Below are 20624 nucleotides of genomic sequence, written 5' to 3'. Positions count from 1 at the left end.
TCTTACTCCCGCTCTTCACACAGCTATCATTCCTGTCAGGTTTTATCAGCCCATTCAAAGTCGGACAGGAGTTACTCACTTTGCCACTCAGTTTTATCACACTGCAGGCACGGAGTATCCACACCCTGACAGCTGGATTCTGGACAGGTGATGAGTGATAGTGTGGATTATACATAAGCCTTCCAAACTCTCCCAAGAACATGACACATCTCAAAGAAATTAATCATATCTGCAATTCGAAAACATATATCCCATGTTTCTCAATGCACTAATGTAACTTCATCAATAGTAAACGTATGCATTGAGGACCTTTATTAATCACAGATTATATCTTCTCTTATTTACTTCTCTTACTTCTCTCTGGTTTCTCCCAAGGTTTTTTTTTTTCTTCCATTTCGGTCACCTGTGGAGATTTGGTTCCTTACCACTGTCGCCTTTGGCTTGCTTATTTGGGGTCGCTTGACTGACTGATTGCACTATTGGAAGAGAGCCAGATGACATAACTGAATCATCAATGAACTGACTTTAGCTGGAAAAAACGTATCTTTGTTAATGTCCTCTTGCATTATTGACAAACTATTTTCCTGTTTGACACTGTAAAACCGCTTTGACACAAGCAGTATTGTAAAAAGTGCTATATAAATAAAGTTGACTTGATTTAATCATAATCTGGATTATTTTTTGGATTTGTATCATGATGTAGTGATACTATATATGTAAAGAGTATAGCAATTTTGGAGAACATTTTCAAATGACATCAGCATGTTAAAAGTTTTTGAGAATTTTTACATTCATCACCTACTGATTAAACATGCTAAAGCTTAAAAGAAGAAAAATATCACCAATCAATCTAATTCAAGGACTACTGTAACCACTAGTTGATTATCTTGACCCTTCCCTACATGACAGCAGATAGATATAGCTGACCTTTTGACCTGTACAGACTCCACAGGGCGCCAATCTAAGGTCAACAGGAAGTCGTGAGTGGATGGCATGGGCTGTTACATCCTGAGCCAAAATAAATGGCCGCAGACAGAAAACAGCAGCATGGGAGGCGGCTGAGGTATTCTTTCTCTTGCCAGCTTTATACAAGCACATTCCAAATTCATGTTTATAAATATGGATATTTTTATAAACTAGGCATCTGACATATCTCAGCATGTTGGACACCGTGATGGTGGTTAAGCAGATCTCAATCTCTCTCTCGCCTCTCACTGACCCTTGAGTACTTCTGAGAAAATAACAGTGTCAGATATAGCTTTAGCAAAACACAAAAATTCCTGTGCAGTGTGCAATGGAAAAAACAAATATGGAGGTTTGAGACCTGTTTTGCCCTTTGCCCTAAATGCAAAAGATAAATGTGATTAGGGCATTATGATATTTCTAACTAATTAAATGGGCAGCAAACGCATTAAGATTAGAGAAAGAATTAAATACATCCCAATCAGTAGGCTTGTGTTCACTGTCTATAGACAGCATGTTAAATCGTAGCCTAAGATAAAACACATTTTAATAGCCTTCAAAGGGAATGATTAGCAGATGCCACATTAGCTAGTAAGTGAACTGGTTTGAGCAGGTCTGAGCAGGCATCAGGTACAGAACAGAAGCTCCTAACTATCCACAGGTCAGCTAATGCTTGACCTTTGACCCATGGTGTAACATCAAACAAAAGAGGGAGGGACGCAGATGACCATCATAAATCTCCCGTATACACCCACATATCATTAGCAATCTTTTTTCTACGCAATCCAGTATACATTAAACTATAATACGTAAAAGAATTATAAGGATTGCAAGTATTGAGAATGTCTCTAATTAAATTGGATTTATTTGAAAATCGAATCAATCAATCAAATATTTCAGTGAATCAATTCAGAACGGTTCAATGACTTCACTCAACCATTCACAGAATTTCATGTGCATTTTTCATATGAAAAATGTCTTTACAGTCACTTTTGATCAATTTAATACATCCGTGCTGAATAAAAGTATTAATTTCTTTTTAAAAAACTCACTGACCTTGAATATATATATATATATATTCAAGGTCAGTGAGTTTTTTAGGCTGAAAAATGATTGCCTGTTCCTAGTGGGCAGCAAAGCTCAGATAATAATTTGGTCTTGGTAGAACTGGATGAGAAATGTTTCAGTTCATTTAGCCTCTTTTGGCACCTAACATCCCAGCCGAACTTGGCATTCAGGTATTGTCATTAACACATGACGTGTTGTCGGCTTATTTTCTGCTTAGTTTCCCATAGAAACAGAGTCAGAAACAGGATTGACAGAAGCGACCACAGGCTGTCTCTGTCCAGAGAAGAAGCGCGGCCTGTATACTGTGTCACTTTTGGTTACAGAGGCATCTTTGTGTTCCATGTTTCTCGGTGGTTGGTTCTGGATCGGATCAGCTGGGTGGGTAATTACAGCCTGTTGTGTGTAAATGTGAGGATATGCTGGCAGGAAATGGGTGGAAGGATTTCTGGGAAATGTAGGGACCAAAGGAATGCCAGTGCCCTCTGAAACGACAGTCTCTGATGTGGGCATTTCTGTTGCTAAATTAGAATAAGCACTCTCAGCTAACCACCTCTACACCACAGATACACAGAAAGAGTGAGTGGACACATGGTCTGTGGTTAGGCATTATGAGGGACCATGTATTGATTCAAAATCACTTTCACTTTATTAATATTATAAATATGCATTTTATGTTTTTGTAACTAAATGTCTCATAAAAAATAAATAAATAAATAAATGTAAAAAAAAAAAAAAAGGAAAGAAAAAAATGTCATATGCTCACCATTTAATTGCATTTATGGGATAAAAAAGTTAGAGTAAAAACAGCAATATTGTAAAATATTATTACAATTATTACAAAAAAAGTTTTCTGTTTTTTTTTTTTGACATTTTTAAATGTCATTTATTCCAGTGATGGAAAAGCTAAATTTACATAAAAAAAAAAAAAAATCTTTAAATTTAAATTTAGAGTGAGTGAGATATTAATGTGTGAGTGAGCTAATACTCTTTAAATTGCATTTATTTATTTATTATTTTATTTCAGAGTATCTTATTTTAAGCAAAGTTATAAGTTAATATATATTTTTTTTTCTTAGCAAATTACTCATGCAATTTTGCTTCTTAAGTAAACATATCTTGTTTTAATCCTATTTAGACTTGACATTTATTTCAAAGTCTCAGCTGATACAACCTCTGCAGTAAAACAAAAGCTACTGCCGTAGATATTGAATGAACTACTAGCTGATGTACAAGACATACAGTTTGAAACATTTTCACACAAACACATGCGCACATTACACACATATACATTAAGGTAAACATGCCACGACAAGCACGTTTTACAGGAATAACTAGTCAAGGCTTCAAATATTTTGACAGCATTTTATGTGGATGAACAAGAACAAACAAAAGCAAGGACAAAACTTTAATCCCTAAAAAAAAAAAAGAAATCATACATTTACGGTCTTGAAATAATAGCCACGAACTCCAAAAGGTCAATGCAGCAGTATTATAAAAACAAGTACACAAAAAAAGAAAAGAAAAGGAAGTAGTTAAAGGGACAGAGAAAAAGTACAAAAGTTTTTGCTCTGCTCACATTTCCGACCACCTGGCTACTGTTTTCCTCCCAAGCCATACTTCACTGTCAGAGTGGCTTTGGGTGAAGACAAAAAACAAAGCAAACGCACTCCAAACAGCTCTGGCAAGAAAAAGAGGAGGAAGACAAGAGGAATAGACAAGATCGAGAGAGAATAAAAATGGAGGAGAGAGCTAGCCAGCAATGGCAAGGAGTGGAACAGCAGGAGAGAGATGATCCAGAACCGATAAAGAATCTGTCAAACAGACACTAAAGCAATATGGCAGCAAATCCTCCTTTAACACTTTCAGCATCGTGTGGTTTTATCATGCTTTAATTGACTGACAGTGATGTAGTCGACTGATCGTGATTTCCTGTAACAGATGACCGTTCGGATGAAATATCAGGCAGTATTTTGATGCCTTCTACAGTAGGCTACAGTAGAGTCGAGTGGTTGCGTTCTGGAGTTCCCTTTTCAGCTATGTTGCAAGAAATAAATTACATTTAAGTTAGCTTATTGTCAGTAGATGAAGTGCTGATTCAGTTGATCACATGATCAAGAGCAAAACTAACTTTAAACGCTGCTGATTGTGATCACAGATCTCATTTCAGATAACTCCATATTCATTTCTCACAATTGGTCGGGACCGATTAGCCACATGGTGCATGCTTTGTCTTTTGAAATGAGATGAAAGATGAAAGTATCACGACCGACAAGGCATGACATGGATTTAATAACTTAAGCAAAATTGCTGACACTTTGAAGTCTTCAGTTTGTGCTTCAGCCATGACCATTCCATTCATTTTAAAAATCAGCACATTTTGCTTTCATTGAAAAACACAGCAAAACAAGTATGGCCACGTCAAAGTTTAAGGGGGAGGCAGTTACCAATGCATCTGTCTTCAAATTTTCAACAGAAACGAGAATGACATCATAAACCCTTTCTAGCTCTGGGAACTACTTAATTCCAGTCAACAACATCTATCATCTAAACCCAAATCCACTTTACATGAGGCAAGCTCCTGTCTGGTCCCTGGACAATTCTCTATTCATTTAATAATTTGTTTTATCTGAGGATAAATTGGTCTTTGGCCTGGTCAAAGTGCTGGTACAAACTGCTAGTATCTCTTAGATATGTAAAGGAATAGTCCACCCAAAAATGAAAAGTGGCTGAAAATGTACTCACTCTCAGGCTATCCATGATGTAGATGAGTTGTTTCTTCATCAGAAATTTTTTGAGAAATTCAGCATTACGTCAGTTGCTCGCTAATGGATCCTCTAGTGAATGGGTGCCGTCGAAATGAGAGTCACAAGTAATCCACACCACTCCAGTCTATCAATTAATGACTTGTGAAGTGAAAAGTTACATGTTTGTAATAAATAAATGCATCATGACATTTTTAACTTCAAACCCTTGCTTCCTTCTAAAGTACGACTCCTCTGTCCATGATATTGCTTTCTCACAGCTTTTCACTTTTAACTGATTGACTGGAGTTGCATGGATTATTGTGATGTTTTTATCAGCTGTTTGGATTCTCATTCTTGGCACCCATTCACTGCAGAAGAACCATTGGTGAGCAAGTAATATATATATATATATATATATATATATATATATATATATATAAGGGCTGGGCAAGGTAATGCGTTATTATAATTTTTTATTATTATGAAAGTCTGTTGCTCACTGGCTCTGAATACACATACAGACAAATCATGGGTCACAGGAGGGGATGCTCCCGATCAAATTATTTAGGCTAAGCATCAGGATTCATAAACCACTGTCCACTGTTATTTTTAACAGAAAATAATGCAACGAGCTCATAATCACAATTTCATAAATGGGAAATAGGGAGTTTCCGTTAGCACGTAGAGATAGCAAAGAAGCGCTCTCGCTCAACACAGTGGAGTGCATTGTTTTGTTAACTTTGTGGTTTATTATTTTGAGTCATATGGGATGCGGTAACACACGGCCCTCCAACAGTATATATATATATATATATATATATATATATATATATATATATATATATCAATTATATGTATATAATTGAACCGCGCTCTTGCCCAACTCTTCCAACCGAGCCAGGGACTGCTAAACAAAGCGATCACACGAACCAGGCTTTGGGGGTTAAGATTGCCTAGTGTGACCACACCCAATTATTCTCCCGCATCCCACACACGCGAGTTTCTACCCGCACATCAAGTGTTGTCCCGCACCGCACTCTGCTCTGATGGGTGCCGTGATCATGCAGGTCTCTAATAGGAAGGTGTCTGTTATAATGTTATGATCGAGGCTCTGGACTCTGAGCAAACAGTAACTTGTTTTTCTATAACAAACTATTAAATATTTTCTATGAAAATATTAATGTCCTAGCATTGACATATAGCTTGTTTTATATTTAATTTAATTACATTCATTTTATAAGTTAAGCTTTATAATAAATATTTTAACTGCTTCTATATAAAAAAAAACACCTTATTTGTTTAAAGTGTTTGCAAACCAAATGTGCGTAATACACTACTTTTGAATCCATTATTAATTTTGTGCATAACAATGCGATTAATTGCGATTAATCGCAGACAATCATGTGATTAATCGCAATTTAAAAAAAAAAATTGTTGCCCAGCACTAATATATATATATATATATATATATATATATATATATATATATATATATATATATATATAATTTCTCAAAACCTGTTCCAATGAAGAACAAACTCATTTACTGTACATCTTGGATGACCTGAGGATGATTAAATGTTCAGAAAATGTAGATTTTTGGTTTTACTTCCTTTAAAAGCAAAGGAGCTGATCATTTAAATTCATGCAATACAAAGAAAAAACAACAAATTGAGGGTTTTCTGAGGACAGCAATGCATTTCTCTCTATTAATGAAAACCCACAGACACTGTGCCATCCTTCAAATGCCTCACACCTTTATTTAAGCTGTAAAGTAATTCATCCTTCACAAGCTTTAATCTGCATGTTTTATCACACATAGACATGAGCAACCGAATGCCTTTTCACTCATCAAATATCAATAACTGATTTGTGGAAAAGAAGAACTGAAGGGCCTAACAAATAAGCCGACTATTTCTTATGAGTCTCTAAAACACCTCAACAGAGCAAGTACAAAAATACATGGACCTTATAATTCATGCAATCAAATAATCATATTCACAAATTGAGTGCAAATTGTTTCTCTGACTCATTGTTGTTGAATGGTTTTCTCTATATTTTATATGGAAACGCAAGTAACATGCAATGAGCCATCAAGTCATTTCACTAAATTATGTTTTACTGCAACACATTCAAACTTCTGGCTGGATGGACATGTTACTACATGCCTTATTAATTATTACAGCACTAATTAGTATAAACTTGTCATAATTAGTCACCATGTCACAAAATGGTAAAAAAAAAAAAAAAAAACTGTAAAGAGGAATAAGTCTCCACAAAGCATGAGCAATTATTATGAATATGTTCTAGAAAACAGCTTTAAATACATTGCTAATGCATAGGTATACTATAGTTGGCAGTGCTTACGCATCGGCCAGATAGCCTAACCTGTCATTTGAATAAAGAAAGGCTATAATTAAAAATATATATATTAAAAGAGAGCGTAGGGGATTTGCTTCTGAGACATGAAACACAACTCAAATTACAGCTTATGCTGGTAGTGAAGCGATGCAACGACCCAAAGCACCTCCATTGTAATGAACGCAAGCGGCTTGCGCATTTCAGTCAAGTCAGCTTCACTGATTACAGGGTGATTTTTCAATTACAGTTACTTTTATCTACCTGAAATCTAGCAAAACATAATACTTTTTAACCATGTTACCAAACTCATATAAACCTTCGTGTTAATATTAGCACAGCGTGTTTCAGTATTTCAGATTTTGGACAAAAAGTTTGATGAACTTTTGACTTGCTAATACAAGTTAGCAAGTGATTATCTTCACACTTATTACAATAACAGAAGAAAGAGACTGATAATAGGTTGATGATAGTTTGATAACCCCTAATAATTATAATCTACATCAGATTGTCCTCATTCTATTAGACAGAAAATTTCCCTAAAATGAACTTGTTTGATGTCACAATTCCATCCACAACCCTTTTTATCTGGCAAAAAGTTTGCTTTATGTGGTGATTTCTAAACATCTAAATAAACATTTCTTTTGGGTATTGCATATAGACAATATGCAGTTCATCGTACCTAACTCCTGATGTTTGTCTGATGCTGAAGATGGATTTATGATACAATTAAAAGTCTCAAGTTCACCTCAGAGAGAGGTATATTGGATGTGAGATTTGTGGTTTCTAAGTGCAAATAATCTGTTGGTGAGCTTTCAGCTACTGTGAAATCATATGAAAAGAACATAACTTGCCTATACAAAACAAGCCGATTAAACTGTTTGACAAAAAGACTACGGTTACCATGGTACATTTTTGTAAAGGATTTCATACCTGTCCTGACAACTGAAAATAAATTAAAGCATGCAAACACAGTAAATTATGAAGTATATTATAGTATTATAAACATAATATTAACAGTATCTATCTAACATTTCTGTTAGCAAGCCATATTTATCCAACTGTCCAAAAAGGTCATCTTCATGCATAATTACAATAAACATAATATTAAATACTCTCACCATCACACTTTATAGTAAAATCCACTTGAAGATTCTTTATTCTCGGATAAATGATACACCTAAAACATACGGATGTTTAAGACTTCAAAGAGGCTCTAATCGAAGCTAAGCTTCGTCGAGAGATCAAAGAGAGTTTGAGTAATTATTTAGCGTTAAATGCATTGTGTGATTCATAAAGCTGAGCCCGAAGCAAGACAAGGCAAGAAAAGTGACAGAACGCGCTGCACAGCTCGAGACTGGAGTCGGGACAATGCGGGCGCAACGCAATGCACTAGTGTAAGAAACATCTCATAAAAGACCTACAAGCACCAGGATGCACAAAGTTACAGTTCGTGAGAGTTGAGAACTAACCCGATTCGAGCTGGTCTGAAGCGGACGCGCTGAGGCAGGCGGCAACGAGCAAGGCTGCGATTCTCCACGAATCCATCGCTCTTCTGTAGCAGGCTGTAAGAGATCGGAACACCTTCTCTTCCTCTCTCCTCGCAGGTGAAGTGTTTCGAGTCCAGTCAGGTCAGTCGAGCTGATGCAGTGAGCAGCTGAATGTCATGAAATCTCGCTGCGCGTCCGCGTTAAGAGCGTCTGAACTTCTAGGCAAATCAGCGCTGCCCCCAGACACTCACACACAAGACAGATAGCAGAAAAACTAGGGATCCTATTTCAAATCATGTGACAGGAAATCGGGGCAATAGATTCAACCTGCCCCATGCATGGGGGTATATACAGTACCTGTTGCGCGCAGCGGGCTGGCCAGAAATCCGATAGATGTGAGAGAGACAACACGGAGAGTTAAGAAAACAATCCCTGAAGACTTTTAAATCACTGATAGATAGATAGACAGACAGATAGATAGATAGATAGATAGATAGATAGATAGATAGATAGATAGATAGATAGATAGATAGATAGATAGATAGATAGATAGATAGCTTTTTAATGAAATAAATCGAGTACATGAAAAAAATAACTAAATATTTATTATTTACTATGATAAATATTGCTTGTGCAACTGTTTAAGCCAGATATACATCAAAATGTAACATCTAATGTTAAAATTTATTTTTTAATGTAACCTTCTCCCTTTAATATACTTTGGTCAGTTTCAAGAATTATTTATGCAATTTACATTTTTTTTTTTTACAGTTTCATGTCTTTCCTTGTATTGTTCACTGTGCTAGAAAGTGTACTAAGAAATGCAATACTTTTTAGAGAGTGTAAATTACATTTGCATTTATGTACTGTATCTAGCAGGCGCTTTTATCCAAAGCGACTTACAGTGCATATAGGCTATACATTTCTTATTACCAGTATGTAATAACAGAGTAATTAGTACAGTAATCTAAATACACTGATACACTTTTTTTAAGTAGCATACCCAAAACTGTTAGAGTTAGTTTAAAATAATTTACAGTACATCCAAATACTATTTGAATCAACCAATCAGTTAATAAATGCATGGAAAAAAAAGACTCAATTATCAATCATGTCAATTATTCTGAGTTAATATTTGCCCTCTTTCTGTGTTGACATAAACGGGCTGAATATAACTTAAATGTACATTTCAAGCCTGACAGACTTCTGTGGTAAATAATGACACTGTTCACAGGAACAGAAGCCTCATTTCAGTGTCATACATTCCAGCCCATCAGTTGTGCAGAATGTCTCTCTCTAGTGGGAGAACACACGAATGGAGGATCCATTACTTCAGTCTCCAGTGCAGAGCATGCAGGGGACAGCAGCCATAACAGGCTTCTTCAGTGACTTCATCCACCGCTGAAATTAAAACGAACTCACCCAAAACCCCAAACGGCTTGGTAAAAATAACACTCGCTGCCGGCTGCCTTTTTTTTAAGCTTGAAATGATTTGGTTGGGTATGAAAGTGAGCATAAGGCAGTGAATCATCAGCAGGATGGTCGGAACACTATAACACAGAGCTGGCTTGAAGGTGTCCTAATTTGTCTACAGATGATATGTACGGCTTGATCCAGTAAACTTACAACCCCCCCCCAAAAAAAATCCATCCAAAATTTCTCATGCATCAGCAAAGTCAATGCTCTTACTTAAAAGACCATGTGACTACATCAAAATTCGATTGTCGAGCCCAAACAAGTTACTCAGGTGTATTCCAGATAGTTAGATGTGTCAGTGTCTTCAGCCTTTGTCTGATGTTTGTAAGTATGTGATAATTATAAGCATTTGCGAGAGAGAGGACACACTCCCTTTCCTTATAATAGTAAACATACATGTCAGATAATTGAAAATTGAAATTTATCCATTTTGTTTTTTATTTTCATATGACTTTAAGGGTTTACAGTTATTTGACTTAAATCAGTAGATGAATACACTATTAAATAGTATTTTATATTTAATACATTTTATATATTTATATTCTAAAACTATAATAATTATATGATATGCTTGTTTTGTATATGTTATAAATAGTCATTAATTTGTAATTGAAAGTTGTAAATGTGAACTACTGTATGTATGCATTCACACACGTGCACATGCACACACATGCTCACACATTTACAACATATAAATATAGCTAAATATAACTTCTAGAGATCAAATATAAGACATATTAAAATCCAATGCAAAACTGTACAAGCAAGATACATGATACATTGATTCATAGTAGAAGGAATTATTTATTTAAGTATCAGGGCTGATATTGGTTATAATATTGAACATTTATTTGAGTAGTTATTTAACATGTGTTATAGTTTTGTCTTAATTTGTCATCTCAAAAGCCCTGAGATTTAAGGATCTAATGCAATCTTTCCAACTTGTCAGAACATGTTAAAAGCAGGTTATTGGTTCACTGGAAAGTCCAGGATTTTATCGTTATGCTTGCCTCTTTAGAGTTTGTATGGTTAACACATTTCCCAAGATCTATACAGATTTGAAGGACTCCGAGTGTTAGGGTTGGATATTAAAACTGAGAATCCGAGCCAAGGTATCATTAATGAGGCTGTGTCTCTCTTTGATTCCGCATCTAATCTTTTTATCACTGTCAGTGCAATTATTCTCACCTCACAGAGATTATTTTAATTTGATTTATTAACCAAAATTCACGCATACACCCATCTACAGCAACCATCATGCCTGCCTCCTGTTATGCTTCTGAGCCACTACTGATGAGAGCAGATCTGATAGACGGACGGATAGACAGGTAGACAGAAGAACAAACATATATCACACATTTCTGTATTAAAATGAGAATTGGGGGCAAATATGCTTGATAGTTGATCACTTACACATATAGAAATTCTATCTCTTGTCCCTAAGTTTATCTGAAGTTGTGTCTTCTCCCTCCAGCAACAAATATATATATATATACATAGTTATGCATTCTTTACCCTTGGGGTTTTCAAGCCTTTGCATTCTCAAAGGAAAGATGAAAGTGGCGTTCTTAACCATTCTTAACCTGGAGAAGAAGAAAAAAAAAACACCACACACACGCCATGCGCACAAACACACACCCTGCACACACACACTCATCCATCTCCCTGTGTTTGCTTTGAGCTCTATAATTAAAGCACAATGTCACCCAGAGGAATGGTTTGTGTTTTTACTACCTCTCATCTTTAAGGCCTTTGAGCTGCAGCCCAGCACAAGCAGAACACCCACAGCAATGATTCACACCTGCTTAGGATGTTCTTCATCGCACCCTCTGATCCTCCTCCTCGTTTTAAAAGCCTGCAAGAGGAAGAACACCTTTTGACCTGCGGCACAGAAATAAAAACCTTCACCTGGTCCAATCTGAAATCTTTCTGAAACAACATCTGGTTAATTTCTGTGATGACACTACTGTTGGCTGCATTGTTTTGCTGCTTGCATCAATCATATTACTAACAGAAACTTGAGTATTGTGAAGATTAATGAACCTGATGTTATGCACATAGACCTACAGTTCGCTGGGCTCGTTTCTCGGTACAAAAACTTTACTTTGCCAGTTTTGTATCTTGAGGCTAATTACAGTAAAATTGTTCTTCCAACAGCATTGGTGGAACTGAGAAACTTCAGAGGTTTGTTGGTGGAACAATCTTTTGCTTTGGACTAATTACATTTAAAAAAAAAAGGCAAAAACAATATATATGAGGAAAAAGTGAGAGGATAACACCACCAAAAAATCCATTCTAAAATTTTAGGTCTGAAATTTTCATTAATGTATTAAATCAAAAGTGATTGTAAAGGCATTTTATATTTCTATTACATATAAGTGCTGTTCTTTTGAACTTTCTATTCATTAAATAATACTGATTATGAAAATCAGTCAATCAATCGTGGCCTAATGGTTAGAGAGTTGTTCACAATGTGTGTGTGTGTGTTCACTGCTCTGTGTGTGTGCACTTCGGATGGGTTAAATGCAGAGCACAAATTCTGAGTATGGGTCACCATACTTGGCTGAATGTCACGTCACTTTCATACTAGATTAATTTCTGAAGGATCATGCAACACTGAAGACGGGAGTAGCAGATTCAGATCTGCAATCACATTTATAAATTACATTTTAAAATATATAAACATCGAAAACAGTTATTTTAAATTGTAATAGTATTTCACAATATAACTGTTTTATCAAATAAATGCAACCTTGCTGAGCATAAGAGACTGCTTTCAAGAGTATTTAAAAAAAATCTTCTTGACCCCAAACCTTTTCAATGTTGTTGTGTATAAAGGCCTCAGAGTCAAGACTTGGAGCTGACATGTGTTCCACTATGGACACCAGGTGCTGATGCCAAAAGCTATAATGCAGCATTTGTAATTTATTTCAAACATATTGCATTTTAACATCGTACCTTTTCTGATATCGACACTTGCTGTAGCAGGTGCGTTTTGTTTCCTGGTAACTTCATATCCACTTCAGATCTACTATTATCCCTTATAAAAGCCATCTGGATCATATCTGGTACTGTCGCTGTTGGGATGTAGATTTTTCAGCTATGAGTTGGCATACAGTCAATCAGTGTAATTTGCTTTTGTTTGTTTGGAATAGTTCATGTCATTCCAAACCTGTAGGACAATTTTTCTTCTATGGAACACAAAAGATGATGTTTTAAAGGATGTTTACACTTCTCTATTCCATACAATGAGAGTTGATGGGGACTGTCAAGCTCCAAAAGGACAAAAAACTAAATGGGTCATCTAGTTGAAGAACATAATCAATGTCTTCTAGTCATATAATATCTTGATGGTCTTTGGTCACTGTTAACCATTCACTTGTTATAACTAACTCTATTTTTTCATGAATGAACAAGTCATGCAGGTACTGAAAATCAGTATGCAAACAACAACCTTTTTAGAGAACCATATCTTTAAGAATGTAAAACATTCAGATTATGTCCTTATGGTGCAGGGATGCATCATTGCAGTGCTTGAGGGGGAAGAAAGAATTTGAAACATGGTGCTAGTTTGTGCGTTTCTCTGTTTACAATACTGATGTAAAGTGAGAGGTGGAATACAGCAGCTTTGGGGCACCTGATTCATGTTTAATTCAGTTAACGCTGAAAGAAAATGGTGATAATACACACTAACATTCTTCAGCCAGGAAGTAAAAACATTTTCTCTAAGATTTATCTCCTAATATTATTTAAATGAGTAATATTTGTGAGAAACTACTTTCATGTTCAGTATTCAGTCATGAAGTGTGATATAATATAAATAGAGATTTTCAGCATTAATCAGCAAAAAAGTTATGTTTGTCAGTGTATTTGTTCCACGTGACATCATCAAGAACAGTGTCATTCTGTTACTATAGCAACGCTTGTAGAAGCACAGTAACAAACAGCGACAGGAGAGAAACATAATTACATTATTTCATCGTTCATTTAGTGTTCCTGTTTTGACACTTATTAATAATTATGATTATTTCCTTGTCAACCTTAAGAATGTGAAGGTCAGTTTTACAAATAATAATATGCTAAGAATATATAATATAAACATATTTACAAATATCTATCAAAAACTTTTTAAATGATGTAATATGCATTTTTTTTTTTACAGTGTATGTTTAAATTTGATCTAAAACTCAGAAACTTACACTTGACATTCTAACTAAAGATGATGAAAATGGTAAATTCTGTACTACTATGACATATTGCTTTTCTTCTCTAATACAGAGTAAGTCATATTTCATTTTATGAGACTTGTTTGATTAATAGCCGTGATGGAGAATGGGGGGAAACCCCCCTTTTTTGTCCTCTCTCTCACTTTTAATTTGCTTTTGGCAGATCAAACCTATTCAGCCCAGACCATTACACTTAATCATCCATGCTGGGTCAAAGTCATTATCTGTAATGGCAGGGACAAAGCTCTCCCAGATTTGGGGGGATTCTGGGATGGATTTAGATTCTCCTTTAGAGAGAGAGTGGTTCCAGCCACATCAGTCGCGTAAATCAACTTTGATGTGCAAACGCCAGTACATTGCTGCCCATCTTAACCAGACTCACTGGGTTTGATTAAGACTTTGAGACATGGTTCATCTTTAATGTTTTAAAATAAATCCACGGTGATTATCAAAAAAGGAGCATGTAATAGTGAGAAACGAAATGTTGCACGTCTGATGTCTGAGCATGTGTCAGTTAAAAGTGCAACCTGTAGAGACTCAAGTCAGACGGAACAATCTAAAAGCTTTTTTGAAAAAACAGCGCTGTTTAAGTTGGCAGGAGGGTACAGTTCCAAAGCTAAATACTCATGGTGGTATACAAGAGATGGAAGAAATATGATAGGCCTTAATTGAATTAAGACACCAGAGATTACATGTTGTCTTCAAGCTTGGTTGGCAAAGAGAAATGAGGAGGGAAGCGAAGAAATAAAAAGAATTGACTGCAGTCAGTGAGAATTTGCATGCCCTGAGCCGATGAAGCTATAATCAAACAACTGGAATACAAACTTTGAGACAATGTCCAAGGATAAAAAAAGAAGTGAATATATGAAAGACATCAAGCGCAGAAATATTTACTCCATAATTTCCATATCTTTGCACGCAGTGGATGTTTGTTGAGCTGGCACTTCTCTGCAGCTGCCAATTCCTAGAGCTTTGCCTCAAAACGGTGGCGGATTGATGGGAACTCTAATGGTTTCCGTTGTAATGGAAAGGGGGAATACATGTGTGAAGGAGGAGTGAGCGTTTTTTTCTCCACTCCTGCTTTGTGGTGTAGTAAAGCGAGGTACAGGCCTTTCCTGTGGCCTCCGCAGAATGATGCTGAATGTTAAAAACAGAAGTGACTCAGGGGATGATGAAAGACATACTGTCTGCCCACTCCAGAAGTTCTGGAAAGTACTGGTGAGGATAATGATCAAATATGTGACTGATTCAAAATAAGAGGTCAACAGTCTACGCGTTGTCGTATTTTTTAAAGAAAAGTTGATGTCAAAGCAAAAGAAAACAACCTGTTTTCAGCTCATACTTGCATAATTCCTTTTGTTCCAGTTTCCGTTTTATAAAATTGTTTTTAACAGTAGATGACTTTATAAGCTGTCAAGCTGAAAACATTACAGCCAGAAATTACCCATTTACAGAGTTCATGTTTATTTCCTCCAAATTTCCTCACATTCATGGTTTGCTATGAATAAATAAAATGGCTTTACAGTAAATCAACTCAAGCGGAAGTTTACCAGTGTGACTATTCTTCAAAACCCGGACTCTGCTCTTTCTTTCATGGTTCAAGTAGATGTCTAGGAGGTAACGTGGCAGAAGAAGTACTGTCGCAGCATTATGGCAACCCTGGCTAACTCTAAATACACCACACAAGTTAGCCTTCAAACTCAATCTAAACACAAAAACCAGGCTCAGAAAACATCAACGCAGATTTATTGTGTAGACTCAATACAAATGTTTCATTGCGTCAACAACAAGATAAAACTATACAATTCAAGTGGAGATCAGGGTAAGTTTTGAAACTGATTTTTGACCCATTTGTCTTCAGTCAGATCGCTCAACTCCCATCCAAGGTGAGTCTGGGAATTCTCAAGGTGTTGAGGTGTCTGGATATCTGAAGCTGATGGATTAGAAGACTGGCTGACATAAGTTTTATCAACATTTACACCTGCACAAAAGTGTCAGACAAGCAGAAGATGTGTTAAATCCCACTGTTTAACAGGATAAAAGCCTAATGTAATGAGAAATTTGGGCTTTGAAGGTAAACAGGCCAGAACAAATCAAGAGAAACGTACCTGCATTTTACTTCAGTTAAACTAATCAAGCTAAATAAACACAAGCACATTGAAAGCTTTCACAAAGAACGTATTCATCTCATTTGAAGTCTGACTAACCTCATATGAGTCCTGCTCCATTGCATCTCCTTCCCAAGACAGACTAACACATGAAAGATTTGAAATTGGAACAAAGTATGATTAAACGTCTTATCTGTGAGGACCACCAGTGTAGAGCTCCACAACAGTTGTGCGTTTTACCGTTTTAAAGCAACCTCTGAAACTGAATGTTTGGCAAAAGACACACTGAACATCTGCAAGTGGGAAAAAGTGCTAGTTCAAATCACATACACAGTGGAAACACTTCTCTTCAAGTGGTCCAGATCATTTTAATTGGGGTAAGCAGCGGCCGCACATGCTGACCATCTATCGCTCAGAGTCATCAGGGCATGGGCTGTACATACCTCCTGTTTCCCATTCTCTTCCCCGCATTTGTTTTCCCAAGGAAATGTTACTCCAGTGCAAGCACTATTTAGGGGACCTGTGGCTAGAACATGGATAGGCTTTCAGTGGACATTTGCTCTTGTACACAGATCCAGAGCCAGCTATGGTTATCCCAGTGATATTTGTGGTGTGTGTGTGTGTGTTTGTGTAAAATGAGACAAAATGAACACCGTTTGAGGCTTTATTTCAAAATCAAACTTAGTAGACAAAAAGATGTAAAAAAAAAGGCTGATACAGGAGTATGAAGAACTGCAAACTCACATGTGCTCTGTTCCAGTAGTGAGCTGCCTTGATTTTGGTCTACTATAAGGCAACTGCCCTCTAAACAGTATTCTAACCATTTTAGAATTTCAGGAGTCTCCGTCGAATCTGCAGACTTTAAATTGTGTTAAACTGTAACTGTAACATAACATTTTAAATATAATTAAATTGGCTGTGCGAGTAAGTTCAACTTAAATTATATTAAACTGCCTCTAAAAAAATTTAGTTGATATTGGTTAAATTAATTGGATGAGTTAAAGTAATGGAAAAACATGCTGACTTGATTTACTGATTTTATACATTTTTGTTATTTTTTTATAGTGCAGTTCTACAAAATATATTAAGCATATACTGTTTTTGAAATACATTTTGGCTAAACAATTTTCTTTCATCTTAACTAAATACAGTGAATTAACTGTGATATTTGAGTATTTTAGAAGGTGGCATCATTGTGAATCATACCTTTTCAGAAGCTCCTTGATGCCTTAAAATGGGCAGCTGAATAGGTTTTGGAACAAATCTATTGTTTACTGTCCTAAGGACATGCTGGAGTCTCAAAATTGTGGCACATAGCTAGACAACACAAATCTAGAATCAACTTAAAGGCATAACCAGCAGTGTACAGTAAGTTACTAATACATACTAGGGGCCGGTTGCACCAGCTGTACGTAAGTTACAATTTAGCGATGTTTTGACGTAAATGGGCACTAAGTTACAATTTACACACTGCTAAATATTTTTTTTGTTGCACCATTTCACTTAATTAAAGTGTAACTATGTATAAACTAAATATTTAAGGAAGCGTCTGGTTAGGAGTAATGGTTAGAATGAAATGCATCAATATGCTCTTCTTTTAGACGACAACCTGCAATCCTTTAGGCATATGTGACGCTGCTGACATTTACACTCACGTACTAAGACAGATAACAATTAGGCCTATGTGAAAAAACTTACTTAGTTTATTTTTTAGCGAATGTTCAACAACCCATCTACAGCGCGGCTCTGTGCGCATTGGGCCGTGTTGCATTTGAGATGAAATTATAAATAAATGGCATTTCTTGTGTTTTTCTTTTCTTTCAGTATTTATTGATCCTTATTGAATTCAATTAAAGTTTCTGAATGTTATTTACATAGACTAATGTAATTATTGTATCATTTTTTATTTAAACTTGTTTTTACCGTTAGTACATGAGACAAAAGAAGTTAGAATGAAGGATAAATTAAAATGTATATTTAAACAAGTTCTGCTTGTGTATTTGAAGGTTTATATAGGATGAGTTAGGTTAAACATCATATTATATGACTTCGCATAACTTTATGGAGCAAATAGCTAGTGGTTACGAAACCTCTAGTGTGGAATTAACGTTCTAATTGAAGTAAGAACTTACAAATGGCTGGTGCAGCCTTACCCCGGTGGATAATTCTAGAAGCAGCCATTAACCTAATCTCATAATCAGATTTTTTACAATATTAGCAGACTGACAGAAACACACTAAACTTCTGTCCACGGACAATACAGTTCAAACAAAGAACATTAAATTAGAAACACAGATTTAAATATAGTCTAATACTGTTAACGCTCTGGGGTCTGAGGGTGTTTTGGGGTCATGGAGAAGTTTTAAAATGCCCTGACATTTGTGTTTCTTTTTCAGTATCCTTAAAACATATTAAAATCTTTTTACATCTGTATAAGAATGTGCACATGATGCCTCTGATGAATATCAAAGATGTGATCCATGCTGCTGATAAGTCACCTTGTCGTCCTGATGTTTCATCGATTCTCTGAGAAAAAGAAAAATGTAATAAAATTAAACAGTTATTAAAATGTATACTTCTCAAGAATGGCTATGTTATATTTCAGAAACTCATGTGAAAACTTTCAAGCATTGAAATTGCATGTTTGCACGCACACACACACACACACACACACACACACACACACACACACACACACACACACACACACACACAGGTCTCCTCCCTTTGGCTACCCACAGGTGTACAGAAAGTCCTGGCTCTTTGGATCTGTCCGCACCATTATGTTCAGAAACATCCTTGAGGCTTTTTCTATATGGCATTCCAAGAGCTCATTAAGACTATCATCTTTTTCTTGGATGTATAAATCACAGCCTAACAGACAAAGGTATGAGAACTAGTTTGAAAGAAAGTCGGTCTATGCATGTACATACACTCAACGTACTCTAGCATATAGATAGCTTCAAACCAAATACAACTTAAAATAAAGTAATGAACTAAGTAACTAAACTTAAGGTCAAGAACCACTGAAGAACGGATTTACCTATTTAAAAACAATTCTTTTGAAAGACTATCAGATACAAGCGTTTTGCCTTTCTTACCCAAGCAGTTTCTTTGTAGCCCAAATATTTAGCGTGAATTTGGCAGCACTACATAAACTCCTCACCAACTGAATTTCTTAAATATTTAGAAGCTTCATACACACCATGAGCCTTTATAATTACAAGATACATTAAATGTTCAATGGGCATACTTGTTTACCGATAACTATCTCTCCTGTGTGGGCCCCTGCTCTGTCTTTGATGTGTGATAGGACCAGAATGAGGAACCATAATTGCACATCAGAGAGCAAGAGAGAGAGAGAGATTCAGTGTTAATGACTTTGTAATGGGAAGGAGAAAGGCCTGCTGAGGCCTGCTGGGAAACCCAATCGCTGGAAAGTACCAGGGTGTCAGGGTCAGGTAAGCATTTAACACACACACACACACACACACACACATGCACACAGAGATGAAAGGAGGAACAAAAGAAACACACCGATGCCAACACGGATACATATGTGGCTACATAAAGACACACATAGGCTATACACCACAAACACACAATTACAGTATACACAACGTGTGCACAAAGAAGGACCTGAAGTGGATGTAATGGAAAAATTGACATTTTGTTTTTATCAAACTAAGACTTTTAGTTTAAAGACAAAAGAGTAGATGCAAAAAGGTAAAAATGTAATTTATTGATATTTGATTCTTTAATGAAAAAAAAATCTTAATCTTGGATGCATTGCGCTTATTGTGTACACACATATTTATTGTATTGTATTTTTACTTTAAAAATACCTGCATGTAATTATCTTCCGTATAATTACACTGTTGACCCACCCCTATATCAATATAGCACCAAAATCATTGTTCATAACTGAATTTTTTTACAAGCTGTAGTTAAATGTATACTCCACACCAAAATGAAAATTTTGTCATTTATCACTTTAAAAAAGTGAAAAAAAAAAGTGAAAGTGATGTGACATTCAGCCAAGTATAGTGCGGTGAGAAGTAACGAACATTATGAAGTAACGAAAATACTTTTTGTACTCAAATAAAACAAATGATAACTGCTTTATTCAACAATTTGCTCTCCCATATCTCTTCTTATCGCACCTTAGCCCCATCTTGGAGAATCTGAGCT

At 35.9% G+C, this 20624-nt stretch overlaps 2 protein-coding genes across 5 annotated transcripts in view; both read right to left on the bottom strand.

The window, feature by feature from the left end:
- The window catches only part of kremen1 (kringle containing transmembrane protein 1), a 57500-nt gene extending 48584 nt beyond the window's left edge, over positions 1-8916 (bottom strand). Inside the window, exon 1 of one of the 2 annotated variants that reach the window (XM_052596626.1) lies at positions 8606-8916. In XM_052596626.1, coding sequence (XP_052452586.1) covers positions 8606-8681 — 76 coding nt within the window. In that variant the 5' untranslated portion in view covers positions 8682-8916. The remainder of the gene's footprint in view (positions 1-8605) is intronic. The other variant, XM_052596616.1, reaches the window with a different exon arrangement.
- An 8167-nt stretch (positions 8917-17083) lies between these two features.
- Positions 17084-20624, bottom strand: part of susd2 (sushi domain containing 2) — a 23489-nt gene continuing 19948 nt past the window's right edge. For 2 of the 3 annotated variants that reach the window (XM_052596600.1, XM_052596588.1), the window contains one exon: positions 17084-18959. In XM_052596600.1, coding sequence (XP_052452560.1) covers positions 18899-18959 — 61 coding nt within the window. In that variant the 3' untranslated portion in view covers positions 17084-18898. The remainder of the gene's footprint in view (positions 18960-20624) is intronic. The other variant, XR_008183339.1, reaches the window with a different exon arrangement.

This window comes from Carassius gibelio, chromosome A5 (genome assembly GCF_023724105.1).
Source record: "Carassius gibelio isolate Cgi1373 ecotype wild population from Czech Republic chromosome A5, carGib1.2-hapl.c, whole genome shotgun sequence".
In the NCBI taxonomy this organism is placed as follows: domain Eukaryota; kingdom Metazoa; phylum Chordata; class Actinopteri; order Cypriniformes; family Cyprinidae; genus Carassius; species Carassius gibelio.
Note: the sequence above shows the minus strand (reverse complement) of the source record. Positions and strands in the feature narration are given on the sequence as shown.